We start from the raw sequence: 19689 nt of genomic DNA on the forward strand, positions 1-19689 counted from the left end.
ACTCTTCCAGTGACATGCCGTGAGCAGTCTATCCGTCCGCACTACAGAATTGTTTAGCGGCCGCTTCTGCTGGTGTGAGCGGGTCTCGAGTCCCCGAAGCACTGGAAGCTCCCGTCCATTCATCCATGGATGGATCTCTGCACACGACGGACGGATTGGACACTACGTAGGGGGAGGTGCGCTATCTATTTCGACTTACAGAGCAATACTACAGTACAACGCATGCCTCCCTCGCTTTCATGCAGCTACCTACGTGTCTTTAACCTTTTGATTGACTCATAGTGCACCTTTGGGTGTGCTACTCTCGGGCCCCTCACGACTCAGGGAAGGGGCGTCCGAATAGCCCAGCCTAGTTGGGTAGAGTGTGACTTTGAAAAGGAAGGCGGCTTCCAAACAATCCTTCATTTTAGGAAGGCGCTTGATGTCCATCCACCCTGCATTTTTACAGTGTCCATCCAACTTCAACACTCCCCTCCAATGTCTACCTATCCATCGACTCCTCCACCTTGCTTCGTACTACGTACGCCCAGATCCCATCTCGCTGCATCGCATCATATCGATCTCATCTCAAATCTGGAATTTGGATCCCCATCTTCTCCAAATTCCAACCCCTCCCTCCCCTCTACTTCACAAAGCTGGGTTTCAGGCACCCACCCAAACAGCACAACCCCCACTCCTCCCTCGTCCCTGTCCCTCTCCAGACGTCTCTCATTCTCTCGGCAGCTCCCCCTTTCAATGATTGCCCTGATGAAGAGTGACCCGGCTAAGACATTCGTTGCTTCTGTTTGGTCGATAGCTCGGTAGCGTTGCTTTTTTATTCACCGGCTTCACACAGCTCCCCAGCACTGACGCCATAGTCCATCAAACTACAAAGGCGCGGCCAAGAGGGAGCTCCTCGGCCGAGCTTGCACAGCGTTTCTCGGGTGTCTTGCCTGGTCGAGACCTTTTGCGGCGTCCAATGACCAAGCCATTGTTTCTGACGACTTCACCGTTTCCACGCAGATAATAGGGAGCTGCATCAGTCACTCGCGCGCCCATTGATGCCGATGGCCATTCCTGCGCTAGAAAGCCACGATCGAGCCGCCAGGCCCGACTTTCTGCCATCGCAGTTAACCAGAAGGAAATCCTTCCATGCTATGGGTTCGATTAGTTCACCACCCCAGAGCTCTATTTGACTCGCCCTGGGGTTAGCGAGCAAGTCATGCCCACAAAATACCAAACACTTTCAACACCCACAAGAATGGTCCATCACCAACACTCCCCCCACTCTCCAGGATAACCCTGGCTGTTCATCTCGAGGGCGCGATCTCATCTCAGAGCAAGCCCATTTGGTCCCAGCAACAGATCCCCAGAATGCATGCGCCACATAGCCGATCCAGCAGATCTCTCCTTCACCTTCTTGCGGTGCCGCGTCTGATATCACAAAAGTCGGGGCAATCAATCAACTTCAAACCAAGTATTCATGATGAGTAATCAAGAGTGTCGGAGACGTGTTTTGACTCCCAATTTCATGAGCCGCTACTGTATGTGTTTTAGTGCACCGCAAAGCGCTCCCGGTTCCTTGGATGATTCACCGCCGGAAAATTGCGAACACCTCTGTACCCATCAATAGTGGGCTCCTCGATTAGTCGAGGAAAGGCATTGGACAACCAACCTTGTCACCTGCTACCACCACCACCTCGACGTTTGGTAGCTGAAGCCCTGCAGGCGCCTTGCTTTTTTTAACCCTCCGCTGACGGTGTTACTGCACCACCTCAAGCCCACGATCTACGTCTGCTGCTACGCACACGGCGCACTCACTTCCTCGGCTTTACGACACCCCGGTTGCCTCTTTGGCTCCTCCCCTTCGTCCACCAGAGCCAGATAGCTGGTCTCGTTTTGAAAATGCAACTATTTCTGCCGGTTTACCCAGCCAGTCACATTCCGGCTATAATGCCTTGGGAGGCAACAGCAAGTAGAGACAACCATCTGCCGAAGTCCTGTCACCAGCACATTTGCAGATTTGCGCCGAGGCAACCTGCAAGAGTCTTAGCTGTTGTGTCCGAGTAAATGCGAGGCGACGCTCTTCATCTAAAGTATGATACCCGTGCTGGGGTATCAGAGACACCCGGCGGAAGTGGCTGTCTCCCTCAGAAGCATCTCTCGGACACCCCACGCAAACAGTGTGAGCCAGTGGACTATTGGTCCTTGACCCACTCCAACGTCTACGTCTACATCTTCAAGCCTTCCTTGTTCCGAGATCAAGATCTATCGCTAGACCAGCGATACTAGTTGATTCGCCATGTCGAGACAGTCCAAGGACTGGTAGCAATCAGACCCACAGACACCACAGACAGGCATCATCACGGGACCAGTGCCACACCTCGAATGCAGCCATGCGCGCCGCTCAGCACCGAGGGTAGGGTTTGATAGATACCCTTTGGCTGCGACCTCCTGGCACTTCGGTCCAGGCCTAGGTATCGAAGCCTGCGAGCCAAGTTGCGCATTATCAGACCGCTACTGTCTGCGGGACCCCTGGTTGACACAAGACCCAACGGGAGGGACCAGCTGCAGAGACCGACTGCTGACGGCTCGGACAATTTAGCCCCATGATGGAAAAAGAAACCTCAACCTTGATTCAGAGCGACGAGGGTACTGCAACTGCCGAGGTCTTGTCGAAGGTCCGAAAACATTCTGGCTGCAATCAAGCTTCCACTCCCTCGCGTACTTTTCTTGCGTCATGCGGGTTTACCCCTGAATGTCTCTTTTGACCCTCTTTTGAATCTGGAACTTTCAAGGCGGTCACCCAAGATGTGATAGACGCGGTCGAATCAAGCCGCTCGCGGCCAAACATGACCGGGGAGTTCGATCACGATCCTGGACTCGTGATACAACTAGAATGTTGGGAGGACTGCGCCTAGGGGGCTCAGATATCACGGTGGGTGGGCAAGACAATGCACTCCATTTAATCTGCCTGATGACGCAGCAATGACTGGAGGATTACAACAGGCTTGTGGATATCTCTCATGTCCAGTTCATGTGTTTGCTGACAATGCGCCCGAATACCCCGTCTTGGCTCAAGTTGACTATCGTTGTCCGGGGCGGGAAGGCCTATTTTCTTTTTCGAGGCCAGCCTCCGTCGCCCGGCGAAGACATGACGGACTTATCAATACGGACTTCTCCACCAGTAGTGGACGCGTTCCCGGTTGTCCCGCAAGACTGCCTCTCCGCATCTGACAGGAGATTCGACATGATGGACGATCCATGCACCGCCGAGGACAATGATGATGTACAAGGTACAAGGGTGGTGGACGATGCATCTTGGCAACTGACAGGGCAAACCCTTGTCCACCAAACACAGAGTTCAACACGCGTCTGCCACACCTGCACCCTGCAGGCTGGTCGCATCTAGCCGCGGCGACTATCGATCTCAACACCCCGCGCCACGCCCAATTACGGAGCCGGCCTGCATTTATCAGGGGTGTTCTCCGGTCTCCGCGGCTCCTAGCCTCAGCCAGGGACTTTGCTCTGGAGCATCACTTCACACATACTGTACAGCCGCGATAACCCACAGCCAGCTGCTGTTCTGAGTACGGAATGCCACCCCGTCGCTGAAAGACAACCCACACGACGATCGCCTAGACTTGGTCCCAGCGAGGCATTTTGATGAGGTTGCAAGGAGCCAAGGACATGCGCCGGCTTGCTACCTAGGCTTATTCCTTTTGGTTCCCTAGCTTCACAATCTCCTATCCGGACCATTATAACGCATAGCCCGAGAGAGATCCCGAACCGGTTCATGTGGCAAATACCTTTTCTCTCTAGTGAAATCTCATACGGTCCAGCATTTCCTACAGTGCTTCTATGAAACCGTTTCATCAAGACATGCTTTGGGAGCTGGACGAACAGGATGTCGTCAACCGCCCTCCGCCACTTGGACCATCTGCCGAAAAGCCAAGACCAGTAGGAGAGGAATAGGCGCAGGGGTCGAGATCAGCGCCCGTTGAAGACGAGCCGCGGCGGGAATTCCACAACGGCGTGTACGCAACATACCCGGTGAACCAAGCCTTCTCGGTGCTCCCTACCGCTGCATATGCTTTCGAGGTTAGAAGAGGCGAGGTCTGGACTATTATTGGGGCCAGGGCCAGAGCTACCACATCTTATTGAAGCCCCCTGGACAAAAAGCCTTTGACTAAAAAGCAACTTGAACGTCATGGGTGAAAATGGCGGCTTGCTCGTCGACTTATCCACTCTCGAGGACAACTCTGTCGACCTCGGTGGTGTGTTGATAGATGGCAGAATGCATGGTAGAGGATCGGGATTTCCGCTCCTGCTCGGCCCGCTGTGCGTGCGCAATGGCTGGCTGGAACCGTCCTACTGGAAGCAACCAGGCTGCGAATGGGCATCTGGCCGTGGATCATGCACGCAATGTAATCCTGCAGCGGGTCATCAGGAGACATGCAAGCCACTCGAGAGTCGTCCTGATCCTATCAGAGAGCCATCCGGTAGTCTGTTTCACTCCTGTTTGTGATATCTGAACGTCCGTGGAGGGTTCTCCCCGACCAGGCGGCTAGCAGATGAGATCGGGACTCCGAGGACACTCCAGGGGCGAAAAACATCAATCAGATTCACTATTCCTGGGTATCTCTGAACTCCTGTCTAATTCTAATGCCGGATTCTCCCGCCCCAAATCGATTTTACTGTCCATTCTATTTCCACCACCTGCGCGTGTATTGGACGCTGAACATGAAAGGACTCTGTGAACACCACTATTTTCAACAGAACCGAAAGTCAAAAGGCAATAAAAGGCACATGTGCAAAGGAAACCGTTGGGATCCCACCAGTTTAGGTTGGATGATCAAGTGGCAAGTAGGACATCAGGGATAAGGATCAGCAATATCCCTCACGCCAGGCCCCAGAAACTGCTCTGTAAACAAAATGCGAGAAAGACGACATCAGTGAGTCGATCTAACGCATGAGAATCTACCAAGGGCAGGTTCGATATGCCGGGACGCAGATCGACTCGGTGAAGTGCTTAGATCAGACGAAGGTCTTGTCAATCTTGACGAGCAACTTCCCGCCGGGCACCGCGTGACACGTCGAGTCCATAAGGCGGATCAATCGATAGCCTGGGCGCAGGCGGTCTAGCCGAATGCAAGCCCAAGCAAGAAGTGGCGAGCTGCCAATCTTGGAAGAGTCGTCCTCGATCTTGAACCTAAAAGGCAGACGACGTTAGCGTGATGCAAGCAAAAGGCCCTGTGCAGCTAATGTGCGTGTATATCTTCAACTGGGGCTAATACAGCACATCTGTTGAGATGGCGTCAAGGAGCTATGGGAACAGATGTGACATTGGCAAGAGGGGAAAGACAACAGCTTGGTGTCTGTAGACCTAGACCTGGAGCTGGAGCACCGGCTACCGCGTCTCGAGCTAGGCCCGTCTCATTGAACAAGGAAACTCAGATCCTCACTCAAGGACACGAGGACCGGTATCCCCGCAGCGGCTTGTGTCTCTGACAACTCACTCCCCGAAGTTTCGGTCAAACAACGGCGGGCCGTCGCTTCTGCATGATGGCTTACGCTCCCGTGATGCAGGCTGCCCGGCCCTGTGAGACCAACGGCGGTGTATCGACGGAATAGCTCGGAGGGGGGACGGCAGAGGGAAGACAACGGACATGGCGCAGCGGGAAAGAAATTGGCAACTCACCTGACAAAACTGAGCTCCTCCACTACTTTTGGTGTGTTGAGAAACTCGAGCGTCGAGCCGCTGGGGCCGAAGTCGGGATGATCCGTCTTGCTGGTCCTTGTCCTGCCCTTGTAGTTGTACTCCTGGATCTGCCCATCTCGTTCAACATCGTCTGGCTTGTCGACGTGCAGTTCCACCTTGATGAGCGGGCGGATGGTGCTGGCGGAACGGTTATGGTCCGCAGCGTCGCCGGCCTGGACGGGAATGCGTTGGCCAGCAAAGACTGTGATCCTCAGGTTCATCGTGCGACCAGGAGTAGCCTCGCTCTGGGTCTCTGCAGACTTGTTGGAGCTCTGGTAGCCCTCAGGCTTCAGGACCCAACCCTTCTCGTCGGCAAACATGCCCTCATTGAGCATCATGCCCTCGTCCAGATTCTGCCAGTTCATAGCCACCATCTGGACACCGCCACGCCAGAAACGACTTGGGTCTGGGTTGGAGCTATCTATCCTCCTTCCTGCAGGAAAGGCACGCATGAAGTAACCCTTGTTATGGGTGAACATGTCACGATGTTGCTTCTGATGAAGCTCGAGAATGCGGTTCTCACTAATGGAGAAGATGTGAGGAGGAATCTTGGCCTCCTTGGTTGCGAGACTCTTGTAGTGCTGACTTCGTGTGTAGACTGCCAGGCTTCCGAGGCTCTCACAGATGGCCACCTTGGAGCTCTTGGACTGCGGAGGAGCGCTGCTGTTTGAGCTCAGGAGAAGGGCACCCGATCCTTGGGATGCTTCCTCGTCGTCAGATCCTGAGGCATCTTCGTCGTTCGCGCAGATGGCAGGTAAGTCTATGGTGCTGGGCGGGACGACAATCTTCGCTGGGGCCTTTTTGACCTTGACGAGGATCTTGTTACGCAGCTCGCTCAGCTTAGGAAGTTGAAACTTGGGGTCACAGCCTTCGAATGGCTTGTCCACAAGCATCTCTCCCCATTCCTCCTTCATGATAAGAACCATGAGCTCCTGCTGGTCTGGATCGGCGTGCACCTCAAGGCTGACGATGATAGGTAGGTCATTGTCAATAAAAGCAACCTCACTTACAGCCTTGCACACCTCTCGAAAGCCGCAAGGGGTGGTGAGAGTCCATCCGTGCGTCACAATGGGCTCACTCTTTGGAAACGACTGGCGGGTCCGCGCGGGCTTTGAAACATCAAGGCGATCTCCAGACTCGCGGGTCTCCAATGGCAACTGCTGGGTGCTTGAGCGCGGGGAGGGTTCCGTCTCCCGTCGACTGCTGGCGCTAGCACTACGGGATCGATTGCCTGACCAGTCTTCAATGGCCTCACGTACCGTCGTGGCGGCATTGGGCAATGATTCACCTGACAGACCGCGCTTGTGGTCCCCTTTAGGAGACCTGGATCTGCTCGCTGAAACGACGGCATCCCCGTTCCACACGTCGATTTCGATACAACGACAACCTCGTAGAAGGACCTACAGGGTTTCCAGTTAGTAAAGACTACTCGTATGAGGCACAATGCGATTGGAGATGTGCGGTATCCAACATACGTTTCTGTACGCTTCCGGGGAGCTTCTCGAAGCCAGCTGATTCCCGACCAAGTAGGTATTGTGACTGCTGTTGATGAAATAGTTGGTGAGAGGTTTTGACAGATCCTTCTCTGGCAAGGGTGCGATAGCCTCTGAAGACCATGTGTGCCATATGTAGAGGAACTCGCCCAGAGCGTAGTTGTCCTTGCTCAGGTCGTCCACCTTGGTCTCTCCTTGAACATTTTGTAGAAAATCGGCGAACTTGGCTCGGGCTAGAAGAGCATCTGGGCCACGCAATTCGTCGAAGATACGGCTAAGGGCCTCGTGCATAGCAACGCTGAGGTGAAATTCAGGGTTGGGAGCGGCTGGTTGGGCGGAGCTCCTGCTGGAGCATTCATCGGTCGCGGGGGCTTTCGGCTTCGGTTGCGGCTGCTTCTGCCAGCCGTGTGCCTGGCGCGGGGACGCGACGGTAGTTATTCCGATCAGATTCGCCAGGTCGCCAAGGGAGTGGATGTTATTGCCAAAGATTGACATTGTCGGCGTGCGCTGGGGCTTCTCGCGCCTGGACCGGCGGCGGCTCGGCTGCAGAGGTCAGCGATTGACTCGAATGAGCTGGACAAGGTAGATGAGAGGGGAGGCACGTACAAAGAGCCCGCAGAAGCGCGACATGGTTGCGAGCTGCGGTGTTCAAGAAGAGCTTGAAACCTTATGTTCAGCTGGCGATGTCGGGGCCGGACGAGCATCAGACGGCGGCGATCATTGGCGCAGATGGGTTCCCCGTCGGTCCACCAGTCGTGGGAGGAACAAGTGCGCAATTGACGATAATACCTGGAGAGTTTGAACGAGTCTCGAGTCTCCAGACGGTGGTGACGATGTTGGGGGAAGGGATATCAAGAGAAGGGAGAATCAGGGCGAGAGAGAGGATCCATGATCAACAACCACCAGCCCATGGATGTCAGCACGCCAGTGTGATAGGCGGCCCCGATTCGAGAGACACAAAGAACGGACCCAGGGAAAAGGAAGCGACCCGGACGGACGTGGCCGTAGCCTCGCCTGGATCAAAAGCCAACCCAACACGGCCAATGGCCCGCCACTAGCGCCCTGCACCCAGCACAGCCCTAGGATGGGTACAGAGGCCGAGGCCCTGTAGGGCCACCGGGGGATGGGGGATGGAGGCTTGGGTCCGCCGGGGAGAGGCCATGATTGGAGAGACATCTGCCAGGGGAGCAGAAGGTCTGCTCGTTTGCTGGAATGGTCCCCGTGAAACGGGGGCGATCATGGCGATGCCCTGTCGGTTATTGATGACTGCTTCTTTGTTGCGTGTTTGCTACATGAGGGAGCAGCAGCAGAGACGAGAGCGGTCTGGTGGAATGGGGGCTGTGTCATGCTGTGTCTCTATCTCGGGCTTCAAGTAGGTAGGTACCCTTTTTCAATGCCGTCATGCGTACATGTCGATTATTGTCTGACAACGATGGCCAAGTATAGCCCACTATCGATAATACAGCCTGGATACTGTAGATAACCTGGAGTTCTTGAAAGATTTTCCATTCATGCCAACGCCCAGATCAAAAACGGGCCCGAGTCCGCCTCTACTGGGCGACCAACTCGGCACGGGGCGAGTGGGGCGGGGCGGGGCGCAGCCGGCCGAGGCTCCGGAACAGCATCGGTGAGGTCATAGCTTGATCACCACCCAATATCAGCGTCACCTTTCATTGCTGAATGTGCAAACAGGCTGCTGACAAGTGACAAGATAGCACAGCCTTGCAGGCCTGGGCCTCAATCTTCTCAGACAACACACAAACATTTTCCCAAATAGTCTTCCGGAATAGTCTTCGCCCTGTCCAAGTGTCGGACAACAAATCGGCTGCTGATCATACGGTTCACCAGAGCAAACAAGCACTATCATGAGCTTTAGGAACGACTATGAAGAGCAGGTACGGGCGTGGGGTTTTGACCGTGTCTTCACCTGGAGCGACTCTCCGTAAGTCTCTGCTGATGCCCCGCCTAGTTCACGGGGCTCTATTCACCTTCACATTGAACTGCCGTGGCTGCAGACATCGTCGAAGCCGACGCTCTAACATGTGGCTGCAGCAACACCCACTATCCGCCGCACTCGCATGCTGCGCTGACGACCCACTTGATTGTCGAAGGTGAATTGACTTTGTGGTACCCACGAGAGGAGAATCCGCAGAAGCAGACGTACGGAGTTGGCTCACGTATAGACGTTGAGGCCGGAAGAGTTCATGAGGTCATTGTTGGGAAGGCCGGCTGCACAATGGTGATTGGTGAATGAGTAAAGACGGGTGTTCTTGCAGAGTTGGCATGTTTGCAATCCCTTGTTCAGTCTCCGTCATTGCAGAACTTGTCGGATGCAGTAAGACGTCTACAGCAAAGAAATAGCATGTTCCAAGTGCCGGGTTCGGTCTAGGTGCAAAAATATTGCCGTGGGTGTACTGGAGAGTTTACCCAGCGACTTGACTGCTCGTATCTTGTTGAAGAGGGCAAAAAAAGAGTGGACAATGGTGGATTCTAACCACCGGAGTTGGACGAACAGGGAATCGAACCCTGGACCACTCCCAGAGGCGAGGATCTCGGAGAGAAACTTGCTAAGGGAGTACCGTAAGAACTCACGAAATTCGAACAAAATTGAGTTCAACTAGTGTCTCTTGGCAAGCCACACAGAGGGCGGGGATGGGCGGCAGAACTGATTCCGCACTAAAAATAGGTAGGGGGCTTGTTCCCACTTCCAACCTCCTTGCATTGAAGCTGCCCCCCGACATCGTGATAACGAAGATGGCTGCCGCCGGCTTCATAGACATCATATGTGTGTTTTTGGTGTTGAAGATCATGATAAGGCTATGCGAGGCTAACTAATTAGATGTCACATATGACTTTGAGACCGCAGCCTGCTTCGAGGTCGGACAGACCTACCGCCTTGAGTACCGACTCCCTTCCTCACCGGGTGAAGAAGAGGCCATTTCCCTAGTAAAATCAGGCTCTCATTACGGCTGGGTAAGGGTGCGCAGTAGGAAGCCTGTTGACGATGTCATGAGGCAGGGGAAATTATGTCTGTAAGGTAGAAGGCAAAGGAAAGAGGTGGAGGAAGATGGACTGGAGGTTAAGAAAGGAACGTGAATGGCAAGAGGGAATAGCCTTCTTTTGGCAAGATAATAAGGTCAATAAGACTTCTGAAGGCGCTGATTCTTCTAGTCTAGTTAGCTAATATATATCGTATCTCCTTCTCGAGGATTTTGCGAGTCATCATCATCTCGCAGTCGTTGGATCAGATCTGCCTTCTTCCCTGATACCTTGAGGCCCCTCTTCCGCAGCCGCTCTTGCAGCTGCTTGATGACTTCTTCGTGATATCGTGTACGCAGAAGAAGCTCGTCATCGTCGGCAGCTAGGAATTCCTCCTCGTCACATAGGGGATCCACGGGGTCTTCGTCTTTGACGATGACTTCCTCGGCTTCTTCCCACCCAGTGAAGTCAATCTGATCAGAAGGTATATCCTTGATCCGGATCAGCCAGTCCTCGGTCCCGTCAGGGCGTACGCTTATTCCGCAGTTCAAGAACGCTTTTTTGACCATCTCTGACTGTGCATTAAGACGCTTTAAAGCAGAAGCAACCACATGAGTAACCATAACTCTCTTATCACTAACTGACCAGTTAAAATCCTCTCCTTTCTCTCTTTCCATCCGCTCAACATACTCGTCAGTTGCCTCCTGTAACCACCGCTTAAAAGGAGCGTTGATAGCGGTGTCAAGGGGTTGCAAAAGACTCGTACAGCCAGGGGGGATAAGGGCAAGGGAAATACTATTATCCCTTAATTTCTTCTTAATCCCTTCGGTCTTATGGAACGTGGCTGCATCCATCACGAGCAACATATCCTCTTCTTCGCCCTTAATAAGGGAAGAAGCTTGTTGTCAATCCAGGAGGAAAAAAGCTCCTCGTTATTATATGCTGTTTTATTGAACTCCACGTCGACGTCAGGGAATAAAGATGCTGCTCCTTCTCGTAATTTTGGCCGCCTTCATCGGTAGGGGTACCATGAAATATAATAGTCGGTCGAAGCCTGAATTCGCCATCTGCGAATATATAGAGAATCAAGGTGGCCTGGCGCTTATTCCATCCACTGCGGTCGCTTTTCCCAGAGACCGATTTTGCGCCGCGTATTTCCCAAGTGAAGCCATCGAGATACTCAAATGGTATTGGGGTCTCGTCTAGGTTGAGTATTAGGCGCCGATAAAAGCGGCGTTTTGGCGAGTTTAGGATCATCGTGATAGCCCGAGATTGGAATCCTAATGTAGAGATGCGTCTAACGAATCGTAAGAATCTATTCACAATATCGATATAATCCTCTGGCCGCTTAGTTGACTGCTTCGTCACTCGTCGTTTTACAATGTTATGACGCCGAAGAAAGCCCCTCCACCAACCGGTGGAGAAAGGGAACCGGGAGGCTTGGTCCGGGTATAACTCCTTGTAAATAGCCTGTGCGTGCCGGCGGAACCAGGAGGTCGTAGCTACTTTCCCTTGGGCGCGGCGCTCTAAGAAAGAGAGGTATACTCGATCTTCAAGGTCCGGCCACTTAGGGCAAAGTCTGCGGATATGTTCTTCAAGGAAAGACTCACGCTTAACGTGCCACCCGTGGATCGTGGTTAGGGGTATTTTGAAGTGCTTCTCGGCATCACGAAGCGTAGGTTTCCTCTTCCACCCTCTTCTTATAACATGGCCGTGGATCAGCCACACGAGGACTTCTGCCTTCTGTTCCGGTGAATAGCTTCTCTCCGGGCGTTGGATTGGCATGATCCTCTTGACCTTCCGCTCTTCAAGAGGCTTAGGCTTTGGGCCAGGCCTTTTCCTTGGTGTTGAGGCCACAGTCCAGCCGGCATTAGGATCAACCTCATCAAGCGGCGGCATTGTGTGAAAAACGCGGTGGTGATAGCTTCAGATCGGATGAAAGAGAAACTCCAAAAATCATGGCCCGGGGGGACATCTGATCTTCTGATATTACCCCTCAATTGATCACTTCCACATATTAACTGTATGAGGAAGTGATCATCCGGGAAGCAATGCGCCAAGACCGCCGGTTGAACTCAATTTTGTTCGAATTTCGTGAGTTCTTACGGTATTATACCACTAAACCATTCGCCCGGAGAGAAATACGGTACATGGTGGAATCTAACCACCACGGCTGGACGAACAGGGAATCGAACCCTGGACCACTCCCAGATGTCGTGGAACGATCATGCTAAGGGAGTATTATACCACTAAACCATTCGCCCGGTTCTTGTTGTGCTGCTGGACGAAAACGCGGCATATTCGCGCGTGGCGTGGTGGACCCTGACGATGTGGAACAGACACGGAGGTTGGAGACCAAGGTGGGCCGTGGCGCCAAGCGGTTCGACCGGTGCAGGGTAACTTTGATAAAGACGACGGAATGACTGCATATTCGTTGTGAGAAGACCAGCTGAGGTGCAATTGGGAGCATGTTGGATAAACAAAGCCGTCGTGGTGTGGTTGAGGGGAAGTAGCCGCAAGAAGGCACGTTGGCCATGCAGGGGTCTTAGCCAAGTACGGACGTTGTAGCTGATTTTCCATGTGAAGATGCAACCAATTCGTAAGCTCAGTACCGGGCAGAGAAGTTGACGAGTTCCCTGTCTTGGCGTCATGACCAATCATGGAGCTAAACTTTGTTATGTCTTGACCGGCGAGAACTCTTACATGACGATCCCGGAGAATTCAATGTGACGGACCTGCAAATCCCGATCCTGTACCGTGATAGAAGCCATGTCCTGTGTTCCGGTCCGATATTGGTTCAACGCTGGCTGGGAACGGCATTTCGAGATCCATGCCGAGAACAGCATCACCGATCCCGGCAGAACATCCAAAGGGCCCTGGCTTCAGGGCAGTATCGAATGCCACCCTGGCTGACAGGAAAACAGCCATTGTCGTAAATGCCATGATGGAAAGATGCCATGACCAAGCCCGCATCTACAGCTCCGGCGTCTGAACCCTGTCGATGGGTCCATATCTCCGCTCGACTTGAACCTTGACAAGAGTTTCCCCACACTTGGAGTCTCATTTCGTGTAACGTCATCCAGCACATCGAAATCACGAGAGGTTGGGCCAATTGCTCTCATCAAAGCTGCTTTTGGTGTTGATGAGGCCGCAGTAGGTGATTTGATTTGCCTTCGATAGCGGACGGCTGGCATCGCGTAGAGAATGATCAGCGTAGTCCAGAACCAAAACTTCCGAACAGCCGTGGAGCCGAGATGGAAACCAACACAAAGCCGCGCGCATTAGCATTTTCGGTTCGGTCCCCGAAGTTGTCTCCTGGCAGTAGTACTCTTCCCTCGCGGAGGCGAAAACATCGGGCAGTCTTGTGCTTGTGATAAGCGGTGCACCCAGAAATGTGCATACGAGAAATTGTGCTTCAAAGGCACAGAGGCTGGCTGGACTTGTGCCGGCATGCTCGGCGACCAACAAGGGAAGTTAATGGAGACGGCGAGGGCGTGGCTTAACACATCGATAAACAATGGCATGTCAGAGTGCAATCATTGCAACGGTGAGCAGGTTTTTTCCGAAGTAGCAAGAAGCCTTCCAAGGCAAATGTAGCAGATTTTGACTGCCAACTCGCATCGCCATGGACAAGCGGGCGGTATCGGCTCCTGGTCTGACTCGGTCTGGAGCTCCTCTGCTCGTATGTTGGCCCGGGTTAGGCCCATCTGAAACGCTCTGCTACATTGTTTATAGTAGGCCAGGCGTGCAAGGTGGTGGGTGCGCGGGTGGAGCATTGTTGGACGTGAGAGATGACGGCATGGAGCGATCATGATGCATCCGTATCGTATCGGCCTACAGATACAACAGGTGGATTTCCGGTCCCAATCATACAGCATTCATCGTATCGACCGAATGTGCTCGGACGGCTTGCGCGTTTCGTTTCCTTCTGACAGACAAGCTGCCATGCTCTGCAACGCTGTAAGCTCAGCCCAAGCTGCATTCACGGTGGGACAGCATGTCAGCCCGGGTCGGGTGGATGGCTTCGATCAAGTCCGGCGGCGGGAGATGCGAGACGGGAACGAGTCGAGACGAGACAGAAGAAGCCAGCGGAGCAACTGAAGCCTCGAGACTTCCGAGGTTGGGAGAGAAAGACCGGGATGGGCCCGCCAGTGGGAATACCCTGCAATAATAATAACAATAACAAAGGAGCAACGCAACGCCGCTGTGCCATGGCGGCGCGGCGCTGCCCGGATAGCTTAAGAACGGATGTGAGAAACCAGAGATGGCGATGAACACGGGGTGAAAGGCATAATTTCGCGTGTGATGATGATGCGTAAATCCAAAACCGGATTGAGTTGGGTCTGACATTCCATCGGGTGAGGTGAAAGTGGGAAGAAGAGCAGCGAGTGGCCCCCAGCACGAGAGTGGAGGTTAGGTGAGGATCCAATGGTTCGTCCACAGCTCCAGCTCCAAACGCCCACTGGAGCTCCATCTGGAGTCCGCTGAGCCCGCTGCAAGCCGGGTGCTGCAGTGTGCTGCGTCTCAGAACTCTACCTCCAGTAGCTGGATGGTTAGTAGCTCTGGGAGCTCCGAACATATGCATGTCCACAGTTGGAGCTTCATATCGTGGTCAGCTTGGTGTTTCCCTGATTATTGTGTGTGTGTGCCCCTGGGATGAGGCAACCTACCCCTTCTCGTCTAGCTCCCCCATGCTTTTGCAACCTTGGCGCCCCAGATGGCCATTTTCCGAGTCGTGGCGGGCGGCTGACGAAACGTGAAGCTTTGGTGCAATCGTATTGGGATCGGAAGCATCGAGCCTAGTCGAGGTACCTATCTGCTAGCTGCCTTAGCTCTCCCCCTCCCCTAGCTAGGTAGGTGGTAGGAAGGTGGGTTCTCCTCACCTCACCTCCATCATATCATGATTGCGTTCAGATCCGCAGCCCAGCCCAGCTCGAAGCCAGCCATGCCGGGCGGTTGAGAAACTCTGTCTTCGTCTATTCCGGACGCAGATAGACGCGGACACGGACACAAGTGCGATTGCCTCCCATCGTCTCCTCCGAACCTCGCTCGTCTGTTTCTGTATGCTACACCATCCATACTATACTTCCTGCCTACGCGACAAAATCTTGGCCCGACATGGAAGATACGGCGGCCTGCTCGGTTGTGGCTGGACTGGGTTCCTCTTGTTCGATCCGTCCAGGATTTGGACATGATCCCCTGGTCTCACCCCTCACACTCACACCTCACCACCAGGGTTCCTATGGACTCATGCTCATCCGGGAGTTCCCCTCCTGCGACCTTGATCCGTCGCCAGAGGCTCATGGATCTTTAAACTCCGGCTCCACCTCCTCCAACCTCCTCTCCCAATCTTTCATATCTCCTCATATTCTGCTCCTCTGCTGTGAGGCTTTTCCCTCGTTTCTTTCTCCTAACCCACAGCCTCAGCCTCTCACTGTCCCTCCCACTTTCGTTTACCCGGATTGATTGCCCTCTTCCTTGCAGGTTCCACCCACCGCGTCGCCCAGGGAGCGAGCAGATCGCGAGAGAATACACGTTGTTTGGCGGCATGGAGGCGTCTATGTGCCAGTGAACGGTCGTTTTACTCGTTGAGGGAGCCTCACACGCTCCCGCTCCGAGCCCTCCAGCCCTTTGCTGCTGCTGCTGCTGCTGCTCCTCCTCCTTCAGTAAGGTAGCTCCCACGAGACGAGCTCAGGACCTGAGGCAGGCCAGCTCAATGGGCAATACCCAATCGGCCGAAGCCCCTCGCAGGCATCGGAAGCTATCCAAGCCACCAGTCTGCACCTATGCATCGGCAGCTGGTCTGCCATACACTGCTACTGCTGTGACACCCCATCATGAGCACTTCTCCAACTCGTATCTTGTCGGTTCGCTGCCACCGCCTCCCAAAAGGGCATCCTCGACGAGAGTGGCGCCTGCTGGGATCGGTATGGCCGTGCCAGTCGACGACGTCCCAAGTCCCTTGTCGTCTCCGACGTGCAGAGATGCTCGACGAGATTCAATGCCGCGCAATGGCATCCTACGTTCACAGTCGGTCCAGTCAGAGCAGTCTCCGAGGATGCCAAGCTCGGTCAACCGCTCCAGGGCCAGCTCCATTGCCCACGACGGAACTCATCGCTCCCTGACGCGTGCCGAAAGGTTTGTGCAACGGCGCCCGTTCGTATCGATAAATAGAGCTGATTCCCTTGAGTAGCATGCCAATGACTGCCCTGCGTGGCTCTGCCAGCTACGACACGAGAAGCCCCGAGGGCAGACAGCTACTCAACGCCAAACAGCTCCCAAGCGAACCCATCATCACATTCGAGAGCCGTTCTGAACTCAGCCAGGATGTGACAGATGACACCAATAACGGTAACCAATCTGCAGGCACGCCCATCAGCAGAACTAATTCGGACGTCTCCCTGTACATGCCAATGCGTCGGCGCTCGGTCATTCAGAAGCCAGGCGTAGCAACCAGAGCTCACCATTCCAACCACCCAATCTCGGCCAAGTCGAGCTTTCGCAACAGCCATCCACCGTCCCCCAGTCATACGCGTCACAGCTCAATTGAGTCGGACCTGGTACGGCGCATGTCCCTACCCTCAATCCCATCCAGGACGCAATCTCCAGAGCGAGTCACGACACCAACCGAGGCAGACTACCGACAGCTGGGTGGCATGAAATTTGGGTCCCTGCGTATCACAAACGGAGCGCCAGTGGCTACTCCTGTGCCTGAGAATGACGTCGAGGTCCAAGGGGTCGCTGAGTCGGCGTGGGTGTCTCCCCGCGAGGGCTACTTTGATGATGTGGTCGACCCTTCAACCTTGGCGAAGCCCAACGTGGCCGAGCTCAGCGAGCCTGTCACGTCTGGGCAACCCGTCACTACGGCCCGAGGCTCTGTTGCCGAGCAATTGAGCGGCCCAGCCAAGTCTAGAACATGCGGCAGCGAGATGTCTGAGAAGGGGAATGCTGATTCATTCCCCGTTGCCGAGGTGCTGGATGTGAGGGAAGATCCAAATGCAAAGCCCAGCCCAGAAAAAATCCAACTGGAGCTCGAGAACAAAATGCTTAAAGGACTGACCAGAACTGACAGCGGCTTCATCCCAAGTCCTTCGTCTGAGAGCACCCGCCCGGCCGCCTCCAAGGTCGACAGCGGCTACAGCTCCAATGTGTCTCTTAGATCACTGCCCAGCTTAAGATCCGCTGCAACGGATAGAAGCACCATGACCTCCGACAGGCTCGACCCTGATGTCACGGGCATCAGCCCCTCATCTGACTCCAATTCAACCCGTACGTCCTCTCTGGCACCATCGCAGACGCACAATCGCCTCCCAATTCATCTCGAGGTCCCTCCACTGTCGACGGATGACGAGGCTTCGACTTGCCCAACTACTCCCACCAGTCCGACCAGCCAAACTACTCGCTCATTTTCGTCTTTTGCTCTGGGAGGCCGGAGACGCCTCTCTTCCCTGACATCGACCAAGAGTGAGGTTCGCATATCGAAATCTGGTCAGGAGGTCCCAGTCCCCATCATTATTACCGATGACCACACCGAGAAGCAGCTGTCCTCTCCACCCAGAAGCGATGATGCCACCGGACGCAAGCTATACCGGTTCCTGAGCGGCACTCGCAGGAAGGGGCCGCCCAAGGTCCGAAAGATTCGGACAATCGAGAGAGAAGACCCGACCAACCCGCCTCCTGCTCAAGAAAATCTGCGTGGGCTCGTTGCTGGGATCAAGTCTACGCCTCAGACCCCAGGTCTTCGGGGAGAACCAAGCAAGGATACTCTGCAAACGATCCTTAGCGAGGGGAACCAGGACCCCAAGAATGGGATTGAACGTCAGAAGGATGCTGCCGCGGGGGGCGCCAACCCGGAAACCCCAAGGAAGATTTCCCGCCGTCATTCATGGCGTCAGTCGTTTGCTCAAATGTTTGGTTCCCGAAGCCCGAGCGTCGCCCCTGTTGCAGAGCATGAGGCCGAGACACCTCAGACAACCCAGCCGCGTTCGACAAGCGGTGTCGAGCGTCGTGTCACCCAGCCAAGCATCACTCGCAGCCCGCGCAACGTTGGTCCCCGTCAAGTGCCTAGGAAGCACTCTAGCAGCTCCAGCAACTCAGCCTCCCCGACCAAGGCAAGCATGTCAAGGTCAGCATTGCGGGACAGGCGAGATAAGCCCGAGCTGGCTCACCTTCGAACAAACGTTTCAGCTCCCAACCTGTCAGAGACTCGTCGATCGCCGCACAGTCCCGCTCGTAGTGAGATGAACAGTGCTCTTCGGACAAGGACCTCGCCGCCTGTGAGCATGCAGACTAGAAGCACAAAGCCCTCTCGGGGCAAGGTGCAGGGTCATTCTAGATCAATGACCTCATCTCATCCGCTCAACTCGTCTCGTCCTACTTCTAGCCGAAGACTCTCGTTGCCACAGGACCTCAGTCGTTCCACACTCCAGAGCCGCCATTCCACGCAGGCGGCACAGGGTCACGCCGAGCCACGTAGTCCCAATTGGAGCAAGGCCATGGCCCTGGATGCTGGCTCTCAGCAAGTGCAAGCTGCACAGCAACCCCGAGCCTTGTCCTACTCCAGCACCGGTGTCCAGCAGTCCGTCGCAACCGCTTTGCAAGTGAGGCAGCATCGACGAGCCTCGGCGCCACCTCAGGGATTCCAGGCTTCTAATGTGCCTCGATCAAGAAGCCACACCACCCTGTTGCAGCAGCAGCTTCAGATCCAGCAGCAACAACAGCAACAGTTTGAGATTCAGCAACGGCATCAACAGCAGCTCCAGCTCCAGCAACATCAGCAGCAACTTCAAATTCAGCAGCAGCAGCTTCACCAACAACAGCTTCAGCAACAGCAGCTCCAGCAACGAGTACGACATCAGTCGCAGCCATCTCTGCAGGCATGGACGCCCGTCGAGGCATACAACCTCAACCAGCAGCTGCAGCAGAACTACATGTTACAGAACCCAGGTGTGGTTTACGGAACGCCAAACATGATCCAGCAGCACCCCGACATCTACGTCACGAACCCCGGCGCTGGGTACACGGTCCACCGTAGGGCAAGCTCTCAGGGGTCTGCTTATGGGCAGAACCCGCCATTCCGGGTCCTCCACAGCTACAACTCGCCCGCGTATCGAGGCGCTCCCATCTGGGGCTGATGGGATGGGGCAGTGTTTAACTATTCGCTCCCTTTTTCAATGTTTCTTTACACCCTTTAAGATACCACATGAAGCAAAGGGTCTTTATTGTTCTTTTTCGTTTGGAGTTTCTATAGGTAGCCTTTCCTCAAGGTGATGGAATTGGCCCACTGCGTCCACACGCATCAACTCGAACTGTAGTTGTAGTCTTTCATTCCGGGAAACAGGGACTGTATTGGGGATTTGCATTTGGCACTTGGAGACTGTTTGAGACAACATCATCTGTGTTAGCTATTCCTTCTCTTGGTTGTCGGGCCTGTCAACAGTCAACGTTGCCGTCTTTTACTGGTTGCTCATACACAAG

The 19689-nt window shown here is 54.4% G+C and overlaps 3 protein-coding genes across 3 annotated transcripts; 1 reads left to right on the forward strand and 2 right to left on the reverse strand.

The window, feature by feature from the left end:
• Positions 1-5016: 5016 nt before the first annotated feature.
• On the reverse strand, positions 5017-7863 carry MRS44_004851 (uncharacterized protein; the record flags this gene model as incomplete). Its single annotated transcript, XM_046283199.2, has 4 exons — positions 5017-5191; positions 5681-7140; positions 7216-7776; positions 7840-7863. 4 exons carry the CDS (start codon positions 7861-7863, stop codon positions 5017-5019), a joined length of 2220 nt encoding a protein of 739 aa, XP_046135998.2.
• Positions 7864-10409: 2546 nt separating this feature from the next.
• On the reverse strand, positions 10410-12111 carry MRS44_004852 (uncharacterized protein; the record flags this gene model as incomplete). The annotated part of the gene is made up of 2 exons (XM_065622358.1): positions 10410-11007; positions 11180-12111. The coding sequence occupies 2 exons, from the start codon at positions 12109-12111 to the stop codon at positions 10410-10412; spliced, it is 1530 nt and encodes a 509-aa protein (XP_065478430.1).
• A 3219-nt stretch (positions 12112-15330) lies between these two features.
• On the forward strand, positions 15331-19346 carry MRS44_004853 (uncharacterized protein; the record flags this gene model as incomplete). Its single annotated transcript, XM_065622359.1, has 4 exons — positions 15331-15595; positions 15697-15878; positions 15920-16350; positions 16406-19346. 4 exons carry the CDS (start codon positions 15331-15333, stop codon positions 19344-19346), a joined length of 3819 nt encoding a protein of 1272 aa, XP_065478431.1.
• Between the last annotated feature and the right edge of the window lie 343 nt (positions 19347-19689).

This window comes from Fusarium solani, assembly GCF_023522795.1.
Source record: "Fusarium solani strain SB1 chromosome Unknown bctg00000002, whole genome shotgun sequence".
NCBI classification, from domain to species: Eukaryota; Fungi; Ascomycota; class Sordariomycetes; order Hypocreales; family Nectriaceae; genus Fusarium; species Fusarium solani.